The 23,033-nt window shown below is 35.3% G+C and overlaps 1 protein-coding gene and 1 pseudogene across 2 annotated transcripts; both read right to left on the bottom strand.

Moving 5' to 3' along the window:
* Positions 1–2,934: 2,934 nt before the first annotated feature.
* On the bottom strand, positions 2,935–18,719 carry LOC132162812 (threonine dehydratase 1 biosynthetic, chloroplastic-like; annotated as a pseudogene). Its single transcript, XR_015912989.1, has 7 exons — positions 18,252–18,719; positions 9,153–9,332; positions 8,764–9,033; positions 6,903–7,109; positions 5,390–5,664; positions 3,958–4,051; positions 2,935–3,744 (listed from the first exon to the last, which is right to left on the bottom strand). The product of XR_015912989.1 is annotated as a threonine dehydratase 1 biosynthetic, chloroplastic-like (transcript).
* Positions 18,720–20,114: 1,395 nt separating this feature from the next.
* LOC148584025 (GDSL esterase/lipase At5g22810-like) lies at positions 20,115–22,750 on the bottom strand. Its single transcript, XM_088519242.1, has 5 exons — positions 22,513–22,750; positions 22,128–22,258; positions 21,764–21,997; positions 21,295–21,550; positions 20,115–20,308 (listed from the first exon to the last, which is right to left on the bottom strand). Exons 1-5 carry the CDS (start codon positions 22,748–22,750, stop codon positions 20,115–20,117), a joined length of 1,053 nt encoding a protein of 350 aa, XP_088375368.1.
* Between the last annotated feature and the right edge of the window lie 283 nt (positions 22,751–23,033).

The following is a 23,033-nucleotide window of genomic DNA, read 5'->3' as shown; positions in this document are numbered from 1 at the left end:
CTTGTAATTCCTTTGGATCTTCTTCTCCATTCTTTTTCCTCAACAAGCGTCTCTGTCCTCTCAGATCTGTAAGATTTGTTTGTCATTTTCCTTTTAATAAGGATACGTTTTGGTTGGTTTGGAAAATCCTGCTGTTGCTAGTTAATCCATGTGGTTCTCGTGGTGTTGCTACTTTCATGTGGTTCGTGAGATCTGAGAGGACAGAGGCGCTGGTTGAGGAAAAAGAAATGGAGAAGAAAGATCTGAGGAATTATTTACCTCACCAAATAATCAATGGTGAGGGGAAAATGTTTCTTTCTCAAGCGAATGAAGATATAGAAAGCTATTAATTATAATGAAGATATAGAAGGTCAGCTAGCATCCATTTGGATTTAAGGTTTCAACAACCGCGATTTCAGAATTAGCAATTTCAAAACCTGATTTTAAAAAATGCACTTGAGCGTTTAGTAAAACTGTAATTTGTCTTTTAAAATTATAGTTTTTCCTTTAAAATTGTGCGTTTTTTAAAATGCATCCACCGCAATTTAAAATTAATGCATATATTTCTACATTTTTAAGTTGCATTTTTTAAAAAACGCACTCCCGGCCAAAGAGACTTTTAGGCCATTTACCAATTAGAGTAAATTGTAATATTTTTTTCAAATTAGGGAATCAATCACCGAATTGGCAAAAAGGGTAATAGTTTAATGAAAAAAAAAAAAAAAAAAGCAATAAGAAAAATGGGTGTTTCCTACTAAATTCCGTTGGAGTATCGTGATGAAGTATATGTTTGAGCTGTCCTAGCTTCTATGAAACTCTCCCCAACATTCATAATTTCTTAACCCCAAATAAAAAAGAGATAAAACTTAAATTCAACTAGTGGTAGTGGCAGCATTTCTTGACCCTTTTTATTTTATATTTACTAGTGAAGCAGCTCTCCAATCACTGTCAAGATCTTTGTCTGCAAAATGGTAAGATCTGAAACATGTTCTGCTCTCATGGTTGAACACTTGAATCTGGTTAAAAGGTCAGTGGAAACCCCAAAAGCATCAAAAAGATTTGTTGAAATGGTTGTCTTTTCTTATGGGTAATGGTTTACTATTTCGTGTTCAATTATCTGTTTTTTTTTACTTTGGATGATGTTGCCTTCCTCCTAATCTGGTGTTAAAACCCTTTTCTTTTCTTTTTTTTTGTGCTAACTCTAAAGCGTAGCTTGGTATGAAATATTTGGCCATACTTCAATTATTAGAAAGTTATGAGGGTTGGTTACTTGGTCATGATCATTGAGTCAAATGTGCACAAATTTTGTACTCAATGGATTTGGCAACGTTTAAATCTAATTTCTCTAAATTAAATCTACACAGTTAAAAGAACTACAGAGTATATGCCCCACTCATGACATGCATGTTGCCTAAAGGCACAATTTCATATTTACCTCTTGTTTGGTAGTCGAAGCACCTACACTCGAAAGGGCTAAATTCACTTAAGCCTATTTTGCACGGAGTAAGCTGTAGATTAAAAAATTAGTTTTTCTTTCTTTTCTTTTCTTTTTCCTAATCAAATAAAGGGGAAGGGAAAAGAGAAGACTACAACAAACTATATATAAATAAAGGGGGGGCAATCCAAACAAGAGCCTAAAAAAACAAGAAATCAGTGCCCAAAAAAAAAAAAAACAAAAACAAAAACTATTAAAAATGATTGAAATAAATGACTGACCCATTAGATGAACTAGGGCTGCCACAAGGGGTAGAATAAAGAGAATATTTTTGAAACATAACTACCTACATAGCAATAACTGCATCAAACAGTAAGTCGCACCACAAGAAGGGAAATGACCCTAAGATTGGTTGGATCGAAGCCACCAAAGACAACCATAAATCAGTGCAAAAAAATTAAAACTATTGAGAATGAGTCAAATAAATTATCAGAGCCATTCGATGAACTAAGGCCGCCACAAAGGGCAGCTTGAAGAGGCAATAATTCTGAAACACGACTATCTACATAGCAATAATTACAACAAACAATAAATTGCACCACAGGAAGAGAAATGGCACCGAGATTGGCTAAATTAGAGTCGATGAAGAGAAGCTTCACCACAGTGTTCGACAGGGTCAAAATCACCCCTAGCCTCGGGGATTTTGGACTCTCCAAACAAATTTTAAAATGTCACAATTTTTTTTTTAAAAGAAATTTTTTTTTTTTTCTTTCTAAATTATAGGTAATTTTAATGAAACTGACCCCTAAAATTTGTCTTTACCATAAAAAAAGTTCATTTTTTTCAGTTTTGTCCCCCTCACTCCTAAAATTATGGTTCAGCCCTAGGTGTCTTGTGATGGAGTTACCAAGTAGGAAAAGCTTGCTGGACACCAAAACAAGAACAACAATCAGATCTGAATTTCTCCAAAGACAAAAATAAGGTACCAATTCTGGAGATCCAATGAAATGAAAAAGTAGAAGTACACAAATATTACATGTATTTTACGTAAGGCCCACAAATATTACATGCTAAGCACCAACTCGGTCTTCATCTTTTGATTCTTGTCACTATTTTTTTCTGCTGATTTCATTCCTTGTGCCTTCTCTTTATACAGCAGCTTAGATTTATTAGCGAGACATACAGTTGGCGTTTGGCAACTGGTTTGGAGTATTTTCACGGAATTTCTCTAACCTTCTTCTCCCTCTTCTCCTCAAAACCCATCTTTGTCTCTTAAACCTCTTCCTTTCTCTCTCTCTCTACCCACCTGGGTTGGTGTTCTTGCAATTCATGACAAAGAACATGTTGAATGTGGAGAAAAAACTACCTCAAAACTGGGTTCGATTTAAGAAGAACCCAAATCTTCAAGAACACCAACCCAGGCGATCAATAGAGAAAAAAACCCAAGAAAATTCAAGCCACCAAAAAAAAAAAAAATCAAAAAATCAAAAAATCAAAAAATCAAAAAATCAAGCCACAAACTTCTCAAGAAAACCAACACCTTCCTTCCTCCCAAACCAAAAGAAAATAACCAATTAAGCTCCCCTATTGATCGTCCTAGCCATAAAAAATAACCAAAATAAAAGCAAGAAAGAGAAAGGAAGAAGAAGAAGAACGGGTTTAGAGAGAGAAAGGAAGAAGGAGAAGAAGCGTGAGAGAAGAGAACGGTTCCGTGAAAGAAATCACAGCCTTTGTTTTCTTTTTATTCTTTTTGGTTTAATCCCAACCGTTGGGAGATTTAACAACATGGTGGGTAGGAACTGCTTGGTTCGGTGGGCAAGGGGGATTTCAAGGAAAAAAAATAAAAACGTGAAGGATGGAGATGCAAGGGGCAATATGGTAAAAAGTGGGTGAAATTTTGAGGTTGAAAGTTTAAACTTGATGGTCAACCGGTCAAATTGTGCACAGCATCTGGGACAACCCGGTTGCCAAACTGACCCATAGTGGTGCCCTTTAAAGCAGGACAATGATTCTCTCAATTTCATTTGAAATTGTTAGTATCTAAATCATGGCCAAAATCTAAAGTTAGTGCATCTAACGGTGTACATAATACTATATTATTTTAAACTTTGTAAAAGAAAAAAAAGTGTCAATATTAACATCATGTGCACTGTTAGATGCACCAACTTTAAATTATGACCATGAAATGGAGGTGTGACATCAGTAGTGGCAAAGCTCCATCGCCTGATTCAAATACATGCATATCCTAGACTATTGGCCAAAGCCTTGAATTCATCCATCTCAGAGCTTACAACTTGGAGACCCATTAATACATTTCCACCACTCTCACCCTGGTAAAGAGGCAAAACACAATGTAACCCTTAGCAATAAGCTCAAACTAAAGATATAATTTCTTTAGGCTATTCTTCCATATAAATTATAGCAAAAAACAACGATAGTTAAAGGCCGGAAAATCAAAAGATCATTTCCAAGAAAATTATCAAAATAAATTTGGCTTTTGCATAATTGGGAATTCAAAGGGCTAGTAGAGAATTGAGCACAACCTGTCCTCCGTAATTGAGCATGCTACTATTCCAACGGGCACTGAAGGCATCTAGTAATTTCATCAAAGCACCTGGCCTCTTGGCGATCACCCGCCTGAAAAATATCCCAAAAGGGTGGAATCATATTTAATGACAAACTGAAGATAACTGAAGGAAGAAGGGGAAGGGAAAAGAAAAAAAGAAGAAATATTCTCTATTAACAGCTCAATCTTTGAATATGCATTATTTCATAAAATTTTATCTTTCGGTATATTTCTAACACTTGCATTATTGCATTACAAAGGAAAGTCATGAAATTAAAGCTATGGAATCGTATAAGAGGTCAATATTGCAGTGCAGTCCCATGATCGAGGTCTTAATAATTCAATTCTTCTCTTATAACTTAGCAACTAAGCTAAAAGTGAAGTGAAAAGAAATATGAAAATTGTTAGAATATTAATTAAATGATTAAATTCACTATCATTTATCATGGTATCAAAATAGAGATTTTGAGTTCAAACAATGTCTATAATTCATCTCCCATTTCAATTAAATATTTCACATATTGAAGTCATATAAGATTAAATAATGAAATCTTATAAGAGGTCAATCTTCTAGAACTCTTAATAATTTTATTCTTCTCTTATAACTTATTTGCAACTAAGCTAAAAGTAAAAGTGAAAAAAAATATGAGCATTGTTAAAATATCAATTAAAAAATTAAACTTATATTTTTTTTATGAGCATAAACTTTTTGAACAAACGATTTACTATGGTATTAAAGCAAAGATCTTAATTTATGCAGCATTCGAATGTGTTAGATTAAAGTACACGATTTTTAAATTTGATGTTCGAATTATCTTCAAACAAGGTTCAAACAAAACTCTTTGGTCTAAATTTTTTCAACTTACCATCTGATCATGTATCAAACAAGCTTCAAATGATGCTCTCGATTTTGCAATTTTTAGTTTACCGCTCAAACGATTATCGAACTTGCTTCGAAGAAAGAGTTCAACATTGGAACCCAAGTAGTACCGGTCAAACACGCATGAATAGAGTGTGAAAACTAAATCTTTTTAAGCTAAAAACTTCATTATTCATATAGCCCCATAACTTCTATCATCCTAGATTATGTGTAGTCCATACTAACCACCTTAGGCAAAGGTACTAGGCATCTAAGTCACTTATCACCCAAAAATGGTTGAGATATTCAAGTTTGAGACGAAGTCTTTGGAGTGATGCATGAACTCTTCACTAACAAGTGACACAACTCTTTTAAACTTAAATTAGTGTTTTTGTCCACAAAATGTGCCGTGCCAACACAACGTAGGTACTTAACAAAACCAACAATAATATTTGTTTTGAGGATGATTGTTATAAAAAAACAAAATGATGATCTTAGTTTCAGAAAATCCATTGGAAGAAAGGCTAAGAATAGAATTGGCTTACTGCACATAGAAAAAGTATTTTGTTGGCATACCAATGGACAAAACTCTTTGAACTTTTCGCACTTCTCTGGAACAAATGTTGCGAGGACAGACTCATGCCGCCTACCAACATCAGCAAGTTGGGATACCAGCCTTAGTCCATCAAAGTTCATGTTCGCTCCACTGGTTATTGCAACAACATTTTCACCTTTCAGTCCATAATATTTGAAATATGCTTCTGCTCCAGCAATGGAAAGGGCCCCCGCCGGTTCATGTACAGCTCACTTTTCCTCGAACATGTCCTGCAGCAAAAAGTCCAATTACTATAGTGTCTTGCCAAAGTTCCATAGAAAGAATTAGCATGCTTAATTACCCACTCTTTTCTTTCTTTCTTTTTCTGGATGTCGAAAGCCAGAAATGACTCCATATTATATGATTAAGCAGGTCAAATTACAAATTGAAGTGTGATAAACTTCAAGCATACAAATCAAAATATTCAGGTTATGATCTTTCTAGTGCCATAATCTAACTAAACTATAAGGGTCTGCAATTTTCTTAATAGAATGCCCATTTAAGATGCTTCTGACAAGGACTCTTTTGCAGCCCTAAGAATCAGATGTAGTCTAACACTTTAGTGTGCACATTTAATTTTCATTTTTTTTATATTTTTTATCCTACTGAAGAGAAAATTTTCTTTGTTTCATTGGCACTAAGAGAAATAATGAGAATACTAGTTGATTCATACTGTGGGAATCAATTGTTTACTCCATTATTAGTGAAACAGAAATTTGAGAGTCAGAGGATCCAAATATCAGATAGAATTGGAAAAGGACACTGTTAAGCTAGATAAGTAATGACTCAGCAAGTAACCTTTTTCTTCTTAATTCTTACTCCTGGTTGTTGTATGAGTCATCTTATCCAGTAGTATTAACCATCGAACGGTAAAATATTGTTCCAAAAGCAAGCCACAAAGCACACAGCAATTCTTATGAGCTGCGCTCAACAATTGTTTGGGCCTCATCATGTACTAGGCAAGTATTGGATGTTCAACTTACTTTTTAAAACCTTGAATTTGGTTTAGGTATCAAGCATGGTGGCCTGCGTTATATATATATATATATATATATATATATATATATATATATATATATATATATGTGTGTGTGTGTGTGTGTGTGTGTGTGTGTGTGTGCGCGCGCGTGTGTGGAAAACTACATTTACTCCCTCTAACTACCACCCTAGGGAGAGACTATTGGACCCATCTACCTTGAGCAAGTTGACTCAACACCCTAGGCTACCCAGGGCAGTTGGGCCCCACAGCCTGCTCACTTGGACTGCCCAAATTTCTATGCATTTGGGACAACTTAATTGTAGTGGATCATCATCTCGTAATTAGATGGGAGTAAATGTTGTTCCCTATATATACATATAGGAATTTCACTAACATTAAATGGAAACAGCCAAGACTATTCCATGTACGGTAAAATCAAAGGCCTCTGTGATGCAAGGTTCCGAGCTAAAAGTATGAAGAGAGACTCACCTTTATTGATGCACAGATAGCATCTTGGCTGACAAGAACTACTCCATCAATGAGCTCTCTGCATAACCGAAGAGTTTCATTTCCAACCACATCCACAGCTACTCCATCTGCAAATTTTCCTATTTTATCTAGCATAATTCTCTGCCGATGATATAAAGAGAGTGCCATTGAGTTTGCGTCATATGGCTCCACCCCAATGATCTTGACCTACATGATAGATGTATGCTGGTAGTGCTAATTATGGTTTTACGCAAATGTAACCAGAAGATTTACACACTGGTTAAATAAACATTGTGAAATGCAAAGCACAGAAAGTGGAACAAAAAACTGAATAAGTAAAAGGGAAAATTGCAAAATTAGTCTACGGGGTTTGAGATTATGACAAATAACTCTTTAAGGTTACAAAACTGACAAATAACTCCATGTGATATGCCTGTGTAATAAATAACTCCCTTAGTACAAATTCCAATACAAATTCCGGTCATTTTTCGGTCTGTGTCATTATGAAATTATACATTTACTCTCAAACAAATTATAAAAGACTAAAATAAAAGAAGGGGGGAAAAACATAAAAGAATAGAAAAACGGGCACTTATGGGGTGGTTTGGCCACCTCCTCTAGCTGGTCTAGGGGTGGCCAAACCATCACCATAGTTAACACCCATTTTTCTTTTTCTTTTTCTTTTTTTTTTTCTTTTTCTAATACTTTTTTTAGGGTAAATGTGTAATTTCATCATGGCCACAGCAGAAAAAAATGTCCAAATTTGTACCAAGGAAGTTATTTGTTACATAGGCACACCACAAGAAGTTATTTGTCACCTATTTGTACAACCTCAAATCCCAGGACCAATTTTACAATTTTTCCTAACAATGGACTCTGAGAATTTGTTCGTTGATACCATAAACTCAGTACACCTAATCAACAAATAAAATGAAAAATAGAATTATAGAAAAAGAAAGATGGGATTTCATTCCAACTTGGATGAGATTTGAAGCAGAAAACAGTTCATTAAACTTAACATGCACTCCGATTGAATCACACTATGAAACAGATAAATGAATCATCAAATTAATTTCACACTATATGTTACCAGCCTCCTACTTATTTAGTCATCATGTTTGATATTAGTACATCCATAGAATAAAAACTTTTAATCTGTACACCCAATTCTTAAAGCATAGCAGAAAACTTGAGACAGTCCATATGCTGAATTCCGGGAATACTTTCTTTTTCCCAGACTTAAGATATCATTGCATCCATAAGGCAAAAGGGCAGACTTAAGATATCATTGCATCTTAAAGAAATTTTTCCATAAAGTTACATTTCTATTTCAAAAATGTTCCATAAGGGCAGGTTCTCATGAGACCCTTTAGTTCTCATGAGACCCTTATTCAGCTTCAATAACATCCATACTTCCAAACAATGCGCTCAAATCTCCTAAACTTGAAGAATAATTTTGATGACTTAGGGTAAGTTTGGGATTGCGTTTGAGATGCCTAAAAGTGCTTTTAACACTTAAAAAGTCCATTTGAAAAAAAAACTTACTCATTTGGTAAAAAAATAAAAAGCGCTTTTAAGGATTCAAAAAGCCTAAAAATGGCCAAAACGCACTTTTGACAAAAGCTTAAAAATGAAGCTTTTGTCGAAAAGCACTTTTTGACTTAAAAGCTCCATTTTTCAAATGCAATCCTAAACATGCTCTTAGTCTTAAACAGTTGAATCCAGGAAGTTGTAATATATTTTCAGTTTGTATATTATTTAAACACAATAAGTTGTTTGTATACTTTTTCAGGAGTTCTATTGAAGTCGTAGGCCAAATGCATTTGCTTAGTTGAATTTTGAAGGAAAACGTGTCACATACCTCAGGGTAAACTGCCTTCACATAGGCAGAAATTCCAGCTATTAGCTCGCCACCTCCAAAAGGCACAAAGATTGCATGCAATGGAGCAGGCATTTAACGCACAATCTCCATTCCTACAGTCCCCTGCCCTGGAATGATATCTGGGTGATCAAAACCAGGAACAAACGTTCGACCTTCTTCTCTGGCCCGCTTCTTGGAATACTCTTGTGCTTCATCATAGGACTCGCCAACAAACACAACTGTAGCACCCAACCTCTCCACCGCCTTCAGCTAAACAAATGTGTAATACCAAATAATTGGGATATCTAAAATTGACAACATAATGAGACAAATCAAAAGCTTTTTATCAGAAATTAATGAATGTGATGGTAGGAAAAAAGGCTATCAACTTTGATTTCAGGAGTTGCAACAGGCATGGCGACGACTGCATCACAGCCTAGTTTTTGTGCAGATAACGCAACTCCTTGGGCATGGTTCCCTGTTCATACACAAATGACTCCCCTGTCCAACTGTTCCCTTGAAAGCTTGGCCATCATGTTATAAGCTCCCCGCAGCTTGAAGGAGAATACCTAGCAGTTTGAAGACATCAATAAAGAGTTTGGAAAACTGTTTTCTGTTCTTGAAATGTGGAAGACAAACAAGCACAAACAGCATTTCCTCAGAATGAACCCTTTCGACAAAAAAATCCAAAATGATGGTTTTCTTGTTTACAGGAACATTAATCGATCTGTTGAGATTAAATTGTTATCAAATTCCTGCATGAAAGACAATTTTCAAGAAGCAAAATCTCATGGTCTCGTAAAAATGAGGATTCTTTGAGATATTTTTCGAAGTTAGCACAAAGTATATTATCATCAAGAAAAAGTTCCATTTCATAGGAATATGCAAGTATGTAAGACACACAGCAGTTCAGTTCTCGCAGGTTGCCAATTCCTCATCAGTTGATCTTCCTTGGTCGATTCAGCTCCCGGCGCCATCTCCGCCATTGTTGGTGCCTCGATCTGAATTGGCTTCTCGGCAACCTGAGCCCTTTCCCTCTCCTACACAGAAGCCCAGTTGCTCCACAGCACCCAATGACCACTCGCTTAAGGAAAAATGTTTTCCGGCCCAAGAGACACATCATGATTGTCTCACTCTCAATTGTATTTCAGACCCCTCGGGCTCTTACTACTGATTTGGGCCATTGCAACTTTGGGCCTATGCATTGCAACTTTGGGCCTATGCATTGGGCCACATCTTCTAGATACTTGAGCGGCAGCAGGCCATGGAAAAAACCGATAAGAATTAAGCCCTTATGTTTGATGTGCGTTTGAAATGCTTAAAAGTGCGTATAATACTTAAAAAGTTGGTTTGAATAAAAAAGTATCCGTTTCGTAAAAAAAAAAAATGAAATCGCTTTTAAGGGTTCAAAAAGCCTAAAAATGGTCAAAACGCATTTTTGGTAAAAACATAAAAATGAAGCTTTTGGACTCAAAAGCTCTATTTCTTAAGGAAAATGATAAAGGCACAACTTAAACCCAACTTTGGCACAACTTTTTTCTTAAGTTTTTTTTTTAAAAAAAAAAAATGCATGTTGAGGAGAGAGAGAGCCTTAAACTAGAGAGAGAAAGAGAAATTTAGTTTAGAAGTTGGGCCAAAGTTGGGTTTAAGTTCTAGGTGTATCATACCTCATTTTTTAAACACAATCCTAAACATGCTCTAACTCGAATTGATAGTAATGTAGATAGGTAATATAAAAAAATTTATATGAAATACCCACTTATCTAAATAAAGTTTAGGCCGCCACCCGACCGTTAGTGTCCCATGTTCGGGGATACAAATCCTCTCTTCATTTCTCATATATATATATATATATATATATATATATATATATATATATATATTTTTTTTTTTTTTTTTTTTTTTTTCTTTCCAGAATGTAAAGTTGGTGCATCTTATATAATTTCAAATTATTTAAACTTTTTTTTAATTTTCATATGGAGTATCCCGATTGCTAACAATTTAGACAAATAATTGCATTATGTCCTAATAAAAACAGCACAATATGGTTTCACCTGCCATATCAATTTGGTGGGTTGTAAATGGATTTTCCGTATGTAATTTTTGTTTTTAGTTTTCAAAGTTTGAAAAACAAATATAAATACAGATCAAGAATGACTCATGACAAAAAAATAAAATAAACCTAGGGCATGTTTGGATGTGCGTTTGAGAAGTCTAAAATTGTGTTTAATACTCAAAAAATCCGTTTGAAAAAAAATAAAATAAAATAAAAAATACTGGTTTAGTAAAAAAATTGAAAGCACTTTTAAATCTCCAAAACAACCTTAAAATGACAAAAATACACTTTTAACAAAAGTTTAAAAATGAAGTTTTTGCTAAAAAACGCTTCTTGACTTAAAAGCTCGATCTATTTCTCAAACACAATTCCAAACATACTCTTAGAGATATATTTTGTGTCATTTTTTTTTTGTAATTTTTTATTATTTCTTCTGGAAATTCATTATTGAATCCATGAAATTCTCAAATTCATTGAGGGATAGATTTTTACATCTTTTATAACAAAATAGATATGATTTGCAAAATAATGAAAAGGGAAAATTACACTTTAACCTCTAAAGTTATGGGCGATTTTCAATTCGAGCTCAAAAGTTTTAATTTTTGCAATTCACCCTCTCAAAATTTTAATTTTTTTCAATTCAGCCATTCCGTCAGTCAAAGCGGCTTTGACTGACGGAACAGTGATCACGTGCGTCACAAGTGCTTTGACTGACGAAACAGTAATCACGTTCGTCGCAAGTGATCGCTTTTGTTGATTTCTTCCCCAAAATGCCCCCATCTCCTTCGGCTTTCCACAATCTCTTATCCTTCAAATCTCAAAGTGTCAAGCTCACAGTCGACGTTTTCAATCTCTCAAACACAAACCCATTTCGAAAAGAACCCTCTACCTTCTCATATGAAATCCGCGATTAGAAAAACAACCCAAAAAGAGGGAGGTAGAGGTTTCTAAACAACCCAGAAGAGTGGTTGATTTTGATTTTGTGGCAGTGTATGTATTACGTATATATATATATATATATATATATATATATATATATAAGAATTCGTTTCCTGAGTTTCTACATCGGATTGGGTTTCATAGTTCGTCTTTAAGACGATCGGTTGGGTTCATATATAAACATATATACTTAATATTATAATAACCCAACAAATAAATATCAATTAAGAAAACAAACAAAGAAAGTGACGAAAATATATTACCAATAATATCAACAAAAAGGCATCATTTGACAAAGTCCATCCCTCAAAAGTCTCAATCTGAGTCGTAGCGAGGATTGTGGAACGCTGAAGGAGATGAGGTATTTTCGGTACTAAAACGCCTGAAATGATCACGCGCCTTACACGTGATCACTGTTTCATCAGTCAAAGTTACTTTGACTGACGGAATGGTTGAATTGAAAAAAATTAAAACTTTGAGGATAAATTGCAAAAATTAAAACTTTGGAGTTCGAATTAAAAATCGCTACCAATTTTGGGAGATAAAGTGTAATTTTTTCTAATGAAAACAAACATTTCCCGTAAACTTACATACTTGAGGTTGAAGATCCTCCCTCTTGAGCCAAAGATGAACACCAAGCTTCTCCGAGAACTTGGAGGCATAGTCCAATGGCGTCTCCACCGCAACATCATAAACCTTAGATGACAATATCTTCGTCAAGTAGCTGGTGGCGCTGTGAACCCCGTCCCCACCCATCCCAGATGGCAGCGCCGCCATCTTTTCCGGCACAACACCGAGGAAGCCACTCTCATACACCAACGACTAAGACGAGACTTTCATCAGCTGGGGAACATGTGAAGAGGCCGACCCGGGTGGCGTCGTATTAAGAGAATCGAGCCCTGAGAGCTTGTGGAAGCAGATCTACTCCTTTGGGTTTGTCAATGTTGCAGTAATAATGGATGGTTGACTTTTGTTGGAGTACTTCGTCCTGATTGGTGGGAAGGTTGACTGCTCGGGTGTGCTACGAAATAGAAGAGTGGGTGATTCTCTCTACTATAGTTTTTTACTCCATCTTTCGTAGTAAATTTTTTCATGATCGCCTCTGCCAATTAACATACCTCACATTGAGGGAACCACTTAAATCTTGGTGTTATTTTGTGTGTGATTGTTCTCGCCTTATTTAACCGTAATTATGATCACGTGTTTGTGCACAACACGCTAAAACAAGTTCAAAACACTAAAAACTTGTTCAAACCATTTTTAAAATTGTTTAAAATATGTCCTAATAGAGACCAAAATGCCCATTACCTCATTTGCGATAACGGATAATAACCGTAATAACCACGCCGATGCAAATAATAATCATATGATGCGAATGCATATGCGGATGTGAATACCTAAAAGTAAGAACCATGTCCTACAAAGTTCTTTCTAATATCTAAAATGAGTTGGGCATGTTGAACCCAAATTGAATATCATATAAAACCATTTAGACTTTTTACTTTCTTTCTAATTTTTTTGTTTTGTTTTTTCAATTCCCTGTTCAAATTGGGTCGAACCCCAGAAGCCCCAAGATAAAGCTTAAGCCACTGGTTATAACCTAATTGAGATTGCATTAAGAAGTGTAAAAAGTAATTTTAATATATAAAAAGTTGTACCAAGTAAAAAGTTGGTCCGTTTGGTAAGAAGCTCAAAATATACTTTTTAACTTTTTTACTCTAAAAAAAGACCAAAAAGCACTTTTGAAAAAAAACCTTAAAATACATTTATTTTTATTTTTTATTTTATCAAAAAACTCAATTTAACTTTAAAGGCTCCATTTTTTTTTTAATGCAGTACCAAACATGTTCTATTAAAAAAAGTGACATGTCTCATTTTAATAGATTGGGTTGAAGGAAGTTCCTCCAACCCAATTTGGAGGAAAACTCTGCCCCACTTAATATACTCGTCGCATAAATTGGAAAGAAGTAAAAGATAACACAACCTAAACAAGTCTTTATTTTCTTTCTTGTCAGAAGATACATATATATGGAAGCAACTTTAACTAAAAATCGAAACACTGTTATACAGGAATGAATTTATCATTACTTTTCATTTAATCTGTAGAATTATACATAATCATACAAATCTCTATCATCTTCCATCCATATTATACAAACAAACCCACAAGAAATATAAATTAACCAAATAAACCCTCAATAACATGGATCTGTTGAAGAGAAAAACAGAATAATGTTGAGGTAGATGCATGTGTATGATAATTAGCTGATGAGCTGAACACCACTTGGGATCAAAGTATGGACTATAAAGTTGTTTGCAGCCTCCGATGGATGAAAACCGTCCCAAAAGACGTAATCTGATGCATTAACACACATGCCCAAAGAATATGAATTGCATAACATTGCTGTCGCTAGCACGCCTGATACACAGCAAGCCCTCTTTGACTCAAAAAACCCTATAACCACACATTTTATTAATTATGAAAAATTAACAAATCTATATATGGAGGACCATACTACATAATAAATATCCCCCGACTGCTACGAAAGCTTAAGAAAGCCGAGGAAAAGTACACGCACTGATGCTACCATGCGACTGCCGCGCTCATATACACACTCTTAATCTATTTTATGAAGTCTCTTCCACTAGGAGGGAAGTTTGATTTGACAAGAGTAAAAATGTGTGTTTGAGGAACCCAAGATCAGAAGTTTAAAGGTTGGTCTCCAACCAGTTAACAACCCTCCTTAAATTCCCACCTCCCTAACACACTACAATCAGTTATTACAGTCCTTCTTAAATTCCCACTTTCCTAACACACTACAACCAGTTATTACAGCCCTCCTTAAATTCCCACATCCCTAACACACTACTGTTGATATAAGATTATATATATTATAATTATAATGGGGATTTCAAGATTTGTCTTGGCATCCGTTTTTGTTTTTCTTGGGCTATTTGTGGCTAATGGGCAATATGGTGATGGGCAGTATGGTAATTGTTTCTGACATCAAACCCCGAGTCCCCAAATTTAGGACATTACAGGCCCATACTGCAATGTTCTTATTCAGGGTCTCGGGTTTTGATGTCGGAAACAATAACCATACTGCCCATCACCATATTGCCCATCAGCCACAAATAGCCCAAGAAAAACAAAAACGGATGCCAAGACAAATCTTGAAATCCCCATTATAATTATAATAAATATAATCTTATATCAAGAGTAGTGTGTTAGGGAGGTGAAAATTTAAGGAGGGCTGTAATAACTGGTTGAAGTGTGTTAGGAAGGTGAGAATTTAAGGAGGGCTGTAATAACTGGTTGTAATGTGTTAGGGAGGTGAGAATTTAAGACGGGCTGTAATAACTGGTTGTAGTGTGTTAGGGAGGTGGAAATTTAAAGCGGGCTGTAATAACTAGTTGTAGTGTGTTAGGGAGGTGGGAATTTAAGACGGGCTGTAATAACTGGTTGTAGTGTGTTAAGGAGGTGGGAATTTAAGGCGGGCTATAATAACTGGTTGTAGTGTGTTAGGGAGGTGAGAATTTAAGGCGGGCTATAATAACTAGTTGTAGTGTGTTAGGGAGGTGAGAATTTAAGGCGGGCTATAATAACTGGTTGTAGTGTGTTAGGGAGGTGAGAATTTAAGGCGGGCTGTTAAACACACACTAATCTTGGAATGACTCCCCTGCTGATATACACACTAATCATGACCAAACACACACTAATCATGACCAAGAAAATAAAGAGGGACGGTTGAGAAGTTGTTGACGGATGACCAAACACACATTAATCATGAGCAAGAAAATAAAGATGGTCGGTTGAGAAGTTGTTGACGGAATGACTCCCCTGCTGATACACAAATGACTCCCCTGTCCAACTGTTCCCTTGAAAGCTTGGCCATCATGTTATAAGCTCGCCGCAGCTTGAATGAGAATACCTAGCAGTTTGAAGACATCAATAAAGAGTTTGGAAAACTGTTTTCTGTTCTTGAAATGTGGAAGACAAACAAGCACAAACAGCATTTCCTCAGAATGAACCCCTTCGACAAAAAAATCCAAAATGATGGTTTTCTTGTTTACAGGAACATTAATCGATCTGTTGAGATTAAATTGTTATCAAATTCCTGCGTGAAAGATAATTTTCAAGAAGCAAAATCTCATGGTCTCATAAAAATGACGATTCTTTGAGATATTTTTCGAAGTTAGCACAAAGTATATTATCATCAAGAAAAAGTTCCATTTCTTAGGAATATGCAAGTATTTAATACACACAGCAGTTCAATTCTCGCAGGTTGCCAATTCCTCATCAGTTGATCTTCCTTGGTCGATTCAGCTCCCGGCGCCATCTCCGCCATTGTTGGTGCCTCGATATGAATTGGCTTCTCGGCAACCTGAGCCCTTTCCCTCTCCTACACAGAAGCCCAGTTGCTCTCCTCTGGCCCCACAGCACCCAATGACCACTCGCTTAAGGAATAATGTTTTCCGGCCCAAGAGACACATCATGATGGTCTCACTCTTATTGTATTTCAGACCCCTCGGGCTCTTACTACTGATTTGGGCCCTTGCACCTTTGGGCTTACGTGTTGGGCCACAACTTCTAGATACTTGAGTGGCGGCGGGCCATAAAAAAACGGATAAGGATTAAGGTTCTGTTTGGGTGTGCGTTTAACACTTAAAAAGTTGGTTTGAAAAAAAAAAAGTATCCGTTTGGTAAAAAAAAAAAAAATGAAAGCGCTTTTGATGGTTAAAAAACTTAAGCCAAAACACATTTTTGGTAAAAACTTTAAAATGAAGCTTTTAGACTTAAAAACTCTATTTCTCAAACACAATCTCAAACATACTCTAACTCGAAGTTAGGGCCGGCTCAGGCCCTAGGCGAGTTAGGCCCTCGCCTAGGGCCCCCAATTTAATAAGGCCTACAAAAATATTTTTTGACTTAAAAAAAATTTGGAAAAAAAAAATTGAAGGCCCAAATTTTTTTTTAATAGGACCCAAAAAAATTTTCATCAAAATTTAAGGCCTCAATTTAATAAGGCCCCAATTAATAAGCCCTTTATAAATTCTAAAAATAATTCAAAAATAAATAAATAAAGGGACAAAGCATTAAAGGTCTTACATCATTACATGCCAATTCCCTAGAGCTCTACACGCCTGACACCCACAATACACGCCTATATCATGCAGTCATGCTCTTAGCCTCTTTATGGAATTTTTTTTTTTTTTTTTGGTAAGAAAATATATTCGTTATTACCATTTATTTTCTATTTATTATTTAGCCATCTAGGAAATCCAATAGCGAAAAATATAAACTGTTGTCAGCCTAGGAAGCTTACCATATGCATTTTAAATATCAGAGTTTCTCTATTTGCCACTTTATCTCTCTTCTTTGCTTGTTCTTTTCTGAGTTTTTCTTCTCTGCCTATATCATCATTTTCTCTTCCTCTCCGACTCTGAGTGATCGAGTCTCCTGTCCTATCTCCAAGAACTACTTCATAATTCCTTTGCCAAATCAGGTTTTATTGTTCTATTTTTATCATTTATTTTATTATAGTCATAATTTTTTTTTGATAAATCGTGTTTGTTTAATTTGTTAGTATTTTTAAAGTATATATATATATACTTAAAAAAAAAATTAGGCCTAATTTCAAAGTTTTGCCTAAGGCCACAAAATACATTGAGCTGGCCCTGCTCGAAGTAATAATAATTTAAATAGGTAATATAAAAAAATTTATGTCCCCCCCACCCCCGGCGACGGTTAGTGTCCCATGTTGGGGGATAAGGATACTCTCTCCATTTCTCACATATATATATATTTTATTTACAGAATTTAAAGTTTTTGCATCTTATATAATTTCACATTATTTAAACTTTTTTTTTAAAAAAAATTTCATATGGAATATCCAATTAAATTGCAAAGAATTTAGGCAAGTAATTGCATTATGTGACTATGTCCCAATAAAAACAATAAAAACAGCACAATATGGTTTCACCTGCCATATCAATTTGGTGGGTTGTAAATCGATTTTCCGTATGTCATTTTTATTTTTAGTTTTCAAAATTTGAAAAACAAATATAAATACTGAGAATGACTCATGACAAAAAAATAAAATAAATTTAGAGCATGTTTGAGTGTGCATTTGAAAGGCTTAAAATTATGTTTAATAATCAAAAAGTACTGGTTTAGTAAAAAAAATTGAAAAAGCTTTTAAGGATCCAAAAAGTCTAAAAATGACCGAAACGCACTTTTAACAAAAGCTTAAAAATGAAGTTTTTGCTAAAAAACGTTTTTTGACTTAAAAGCTCGATTTATTTCTCAAACATGCTCTTAGAGATGTGTTTGGTGTCATTTTTTTATAATTTTTTTTTTCATTTAATTTCTTTTAGAAATTCATTATTGAATCCATGAAATTCACAAAGGATAGATTTTCACATCTTTTATAACAAAATAGATATGATGTGCAAAATAATGAAAACAAACATTTCTCGTAAACTTACGTACTCCTGGTTGAAGATCCTCCCTCTTGAGCCAAAGACGAACACCAAGCTTCTCAGAGAGCTTCGAAGCATAGTCCAGTGGCGTCTCCACCGCAACATCATAAACCTTAGGTGACAATATCTTCGTCAAGTAACTGTGAACCCCGTCCCCACCCATCCCAGATGGCGGCGCAGCCATCTTTTCCGGCACAGCACCGAGGAAGCCACTCTCATACACCAACGACTCAGACGAGACTTTCATCAGCTGGGGAACAAGTGAGGAGGCCGACTCGGGCGGCGTCCTATTAAGAGAATCGAGCCCTGAGAGCTTGTGGAAGCAGATCTGCTCATTTGGGTTTGTCAATGTTGCAGTAATAATGGATTGTTGGCTTTTGTTGGAGTACTTTTTCGTCCTGATTGGTGGGAAGGTTGAGTGCTCTGGTGTGCTGCGAAATAGAGGAGTGGGTGAAGCAATGAAGCAGAGAGCTTCCATTTTTGCACAGAGAGAGAGAGCCGAGTGCTTGCAGACTAGTATAAAAGACCTTCACAAACATTCCTATATATATAATATTCTCAAATGTTCTTGTTGGAGAGATGACTTTCTATAAAGAATGTCAATATTATAAAGTTTATCATGAGTACTAGATAAGATCTAGGTAGGAATACAACGAAAAAACTATATTGACGTATACAACTTGTTATCTTCAAGAGTTGTGATTATTTATCTTCAGCAAGCCATAACTATGGCTCGTCGTCGTTATCTTTCCCATCTTCTTCTTCTAGTTGAGTCCCATTCGATTGCTACCTCTTATCATGATAATGTTCTTAGATATATTTATTTATACATATATTATATATATGTATATAATGAATCATCTCCATTTCACTTAGAAAAAAATAGTGAACGACAATCTCTTTAAAAATGGTAATCCCAAAATCACGTTTGGTTTGATCATCACACTAAAAAATCAAAGAAATAAAAAGACTTCTTGAGGGTCAAACTACCGATAGCTCCTTCAAGAAAGGCCACGTACCAAAAAACACTTGAAAGACCGGCGGCCTACAAGCCAAGGCCTATTAGGCCGGTGACCTATGATCAGAATCTGAAGGGCCCATAGAATTATGGCCCAAACGACCCAGCAAGGACCCGGATACACCATATCTTGAATGCAACTCCCAACAGCCTCACCCAATACACTATACCCCCCTCCCAAGGATAAAGCTTAAGCCACTGGTTAGAACCTAATTGAGATTGCGTTAAGGAGTGTAAAAAGTATTTTTAATATATAAAAAGTTGTACTAAGTAAAAAGTTGGTCCGTTTGGTAAGAAGCTCAAAAAAATATTTTTTTTAACTTTTTTACTCTAAAAAAAGACCAAAAAACACTTTTGAAAAAAAAAACCCTAAAATAAAGTTTTTTTTTTTTTTTTTTTTTTTTTTTATCAAAAAGCTAAATTTAACTTTAAAAGCTCTATTTTTTTTATTTTTTTATTTATTTTTTTTCAATACAGTACCAAACATGTTCTATTAAAAAAATGAACACATGTCAATTTTATAGACTAGGTTACAGGAAATTCCTCCACCCAATTTGGAGGAAAATTCTGCCCCTCTTAATACAACCGTAAGCAAGTCTTTATTTCTTTCTTGTCAGAAGATACATATATATGGAAGCAACTTTAACTAAAAATCGAAACACAGGAATGAATTTATCATTACTTTTCATTTAATCGGTAGAATTATATATAATGATACAAATCTCTATCTTCTTCCATCCGCATTATACAAACAAACCCACAAGAAATATAAATTAACCAAATAAACCCTCAAAAACAAGGATCTGTTGAAGAGAAAAGCACAATAATGTTGAGGTAGATGCATGTGTATGATAATTAGCTGATGAGCTGAACACCACTTGGGATCAAAGTTCGGACTATAAAGTTGTTTGCAGCCTCCGATGGATGGAAACCGTCCCAGAAGACGTAATCTGATGCATTAACACACGTGCCCAAAGAATATGAATTGCATAACATTGCCGTCGCTAGCACGCCTGATACACAGCAAGCCCTCTTTGCCTCAAAAAACCCTGTAACCACACATATTATTATGAAAAATTAACAAATCGATCTATATATGGAGGACCATTTTACAAAATAAATATCACCCAACTTCTACGAAAGCCTAAGGAAGCCGAGGAAAAGTACACGCACTGACACTACCATATGCGACTACCTCGCTCATATACACACTCTTAATTTATTTTATAAAGGCTTTTACAGACTTGGGCGTCAGAGTATTCCCAATCTTTCAATGGGCTGACCTTTTGACAACCCTTCCCCTGTTTTGTAGGAGGAGCTCCCTTCCTAGAAAGTGGGTTGAGGTCACTATGGATGGTCCGTGTATGATCTACATTAATATACAATGGGTTTGGTCTCATAGTACTAGAGGCTTGATCAGCTATATGACGAGCCACTTTCTTTTAGGTGTCTAGCTTCAGGGACGGAGCCAGGAAATTTTATGAGAGGGGGCCAACCAAATTTTTTTTTTTTTTTTTTTTTTTTTCGGTTCTTTAGAATTTTTTTATTAAAAAAAATTATTTTTGTTGTTTTATATGAACTAAAGAAAAGTGAGCATTTGAAAGTAAGGGCCAAAAAATGGACATTTGAAAGTAAGGAACACAAATAAAAAAAACTTAATGGGTATGGCCCAATAAAATTACGAATAGGGCCAAAAATTTTTATCGGATATGGCCAAAAAATTTAAAAATAGGGCCAATTTTTTTTTGGGAGGGGGCTAAATCACTAAACTTAAAACATTACTTTAATTTTTTTTATTTTTTTTATTTTTTTACTTATAAATTTTTTTTCTTCCTTATTTGGGGGGGACCATGGCCCACCCCGGTCCCCCCCTCCCTCCGTCTCTGTCTAGCCTAGCAGTAATTAATGTTTATCTATCCTACGTACGATTACAACTCTTTTACAATTTACTAACATGCATGCGTCTACCAAAAATAAATAAATTAACATCTTTCGATCTCATGCTTACGTGAACATAGAGAAGTAATCCACGTACCATTTGGTGTAGGATTTGTGGAAAGATTGAAAAGAGGTTGGTAGATATCAATGACAACCAATATGAGACTAGAAAGGCGATTTTGCAGCCTCTTAGATGTGGCATTGAGCTTCTTATTGAAAGAAACTGCATCATTGTTTAACCTTTCCACACACTCATTCGCACTCAACCCATATAATGTCATGGCTGCTGGCAGGCATCCCATTGGGGGTAGTGTTGTCACTCCAATTCTCCTCGCTCCCAATGCATATAGGCTCTATCACAAATGTTTCTTAGTTTATCAATTAATGCATACGAATTTTGTTTATTTTTTCTTAATTCGTACAAATAGTATACATAAAGATAAAAGGTAATCTTGAATGTTTGTTAATGTTCTTATTTCGAAGAAAAAATAAAATAAAATAAAATAAAAAAGGAGAAAGATAAGTATAATCTAAGTTTTGAGAAGTGATGTGAGGAGAAGAGGGACCCGAATGAAATTTGTATAGGAATGCAAGAGAATGTCCGAGAAGCGATCAAACGAATAGGTGGATTGAAGAAGAGGATCAACATAATAGTTCTGAAGAAAGTCACTGCTCCCAGCGCTAAGAAAGTAGATTGCACCAGATGTTATTCTTGAAGCATTTGATCTCCCTGCAATTTCCACCACCCTACGCCGATACTCCCTGTAGTACTCCAGCTGTTGACTTAATGAGATTGCATGCTACAATATCACCAAAATGTACAACATATATCATATCATACCATACCATATCATATGTCATATATATATATATATATATATATATATATATAAGAAAAAACTAGAATTTTAGTCTTGTTAATGTATTTACATATAGGTCGGCTGTAGCATCAAAATAACCAGATGCAGCTGAAGCAAAGTTTGCACCCATCAAGAGGTTATTTCCGCTCGCTTCTATGCTAAGATAAGCTTGTGGATAAGAAGTGAAGCCTAGGCTTTCAGCTGTAATTTTAAAAAACAAAAAAATAAAAAATAAATAAACCCTTAAATGATAAATCCATTAAAGAACCAGTAGAAAGCATTACTATTAACAGAGAATCTTTAACCCGAAAGGGTTGATTCGAGTGGTAAGTCACTTGGCCCTCTGCTTCATGAAACATTACATCTAAGGTTCAACCCGTGTAGAAGGGGCGTTTTGCCTGGATACCCAAGTTATAAAAAATAAAAAAGAATTGGGGAGTTTGAGAATGATGAACCAGTGAAGTCAGCGGCAAGCTTTCCATTGCAGAACCTCCCGGTTGGTTGTTTAGTGACAAAGTCTCTTCCATAAGGAGGGAAGTTAGCTTTTATAAGGGTGACGAGGTTGTTATTGTTACCGACATCAAAAAAAGAGTCCCCAAATATGAACAATGCAGGAACACGCTGGCCATCAGCCACAAATAGCCCAAGAAACAGAAGAAGAAAGGAAGCCAAGAAAGATCTTGAAAGTCTCATTATATTATATATATATAATATGATATCAACACTTTGTTTCTTTCTTTATTTTCTAGGAGATATAGATAGAGGAGGCTTTGAAGATGGATATATAGTTATAGCTTGGAGGTGGAGGCTTGGAAGTGCAATAGGTAACTGGTTGGAGAGCAAACACAGATGGTCGGTTGGGAATTAAGTTACTGTTTCAAGAAACATGACCAATTTTCTATAAAAATCTTTCATGTGTCCACATTAATAAATGATTGCAATCCTTTTTTAGAAAGTTCCGGAAAGAAATGTCAAT

This window comes from Corylus avellana, chromosome 8, assembly GCF_965113065.1.
Source record: "Corylus avellana chromosome 8, dhCorAvel1.hap1.2, whole genome shotgun sequence".
Taxonomy (NCBI): Eukaryota; Viridiplantae; Streptophyta; class Magnoliopsida; order Fagales; family Betulaceae; genus Corylus; species Corylus avellana.
This window is presented reverse-complemented; position numbering and strand designations above follow the sequence as displayed.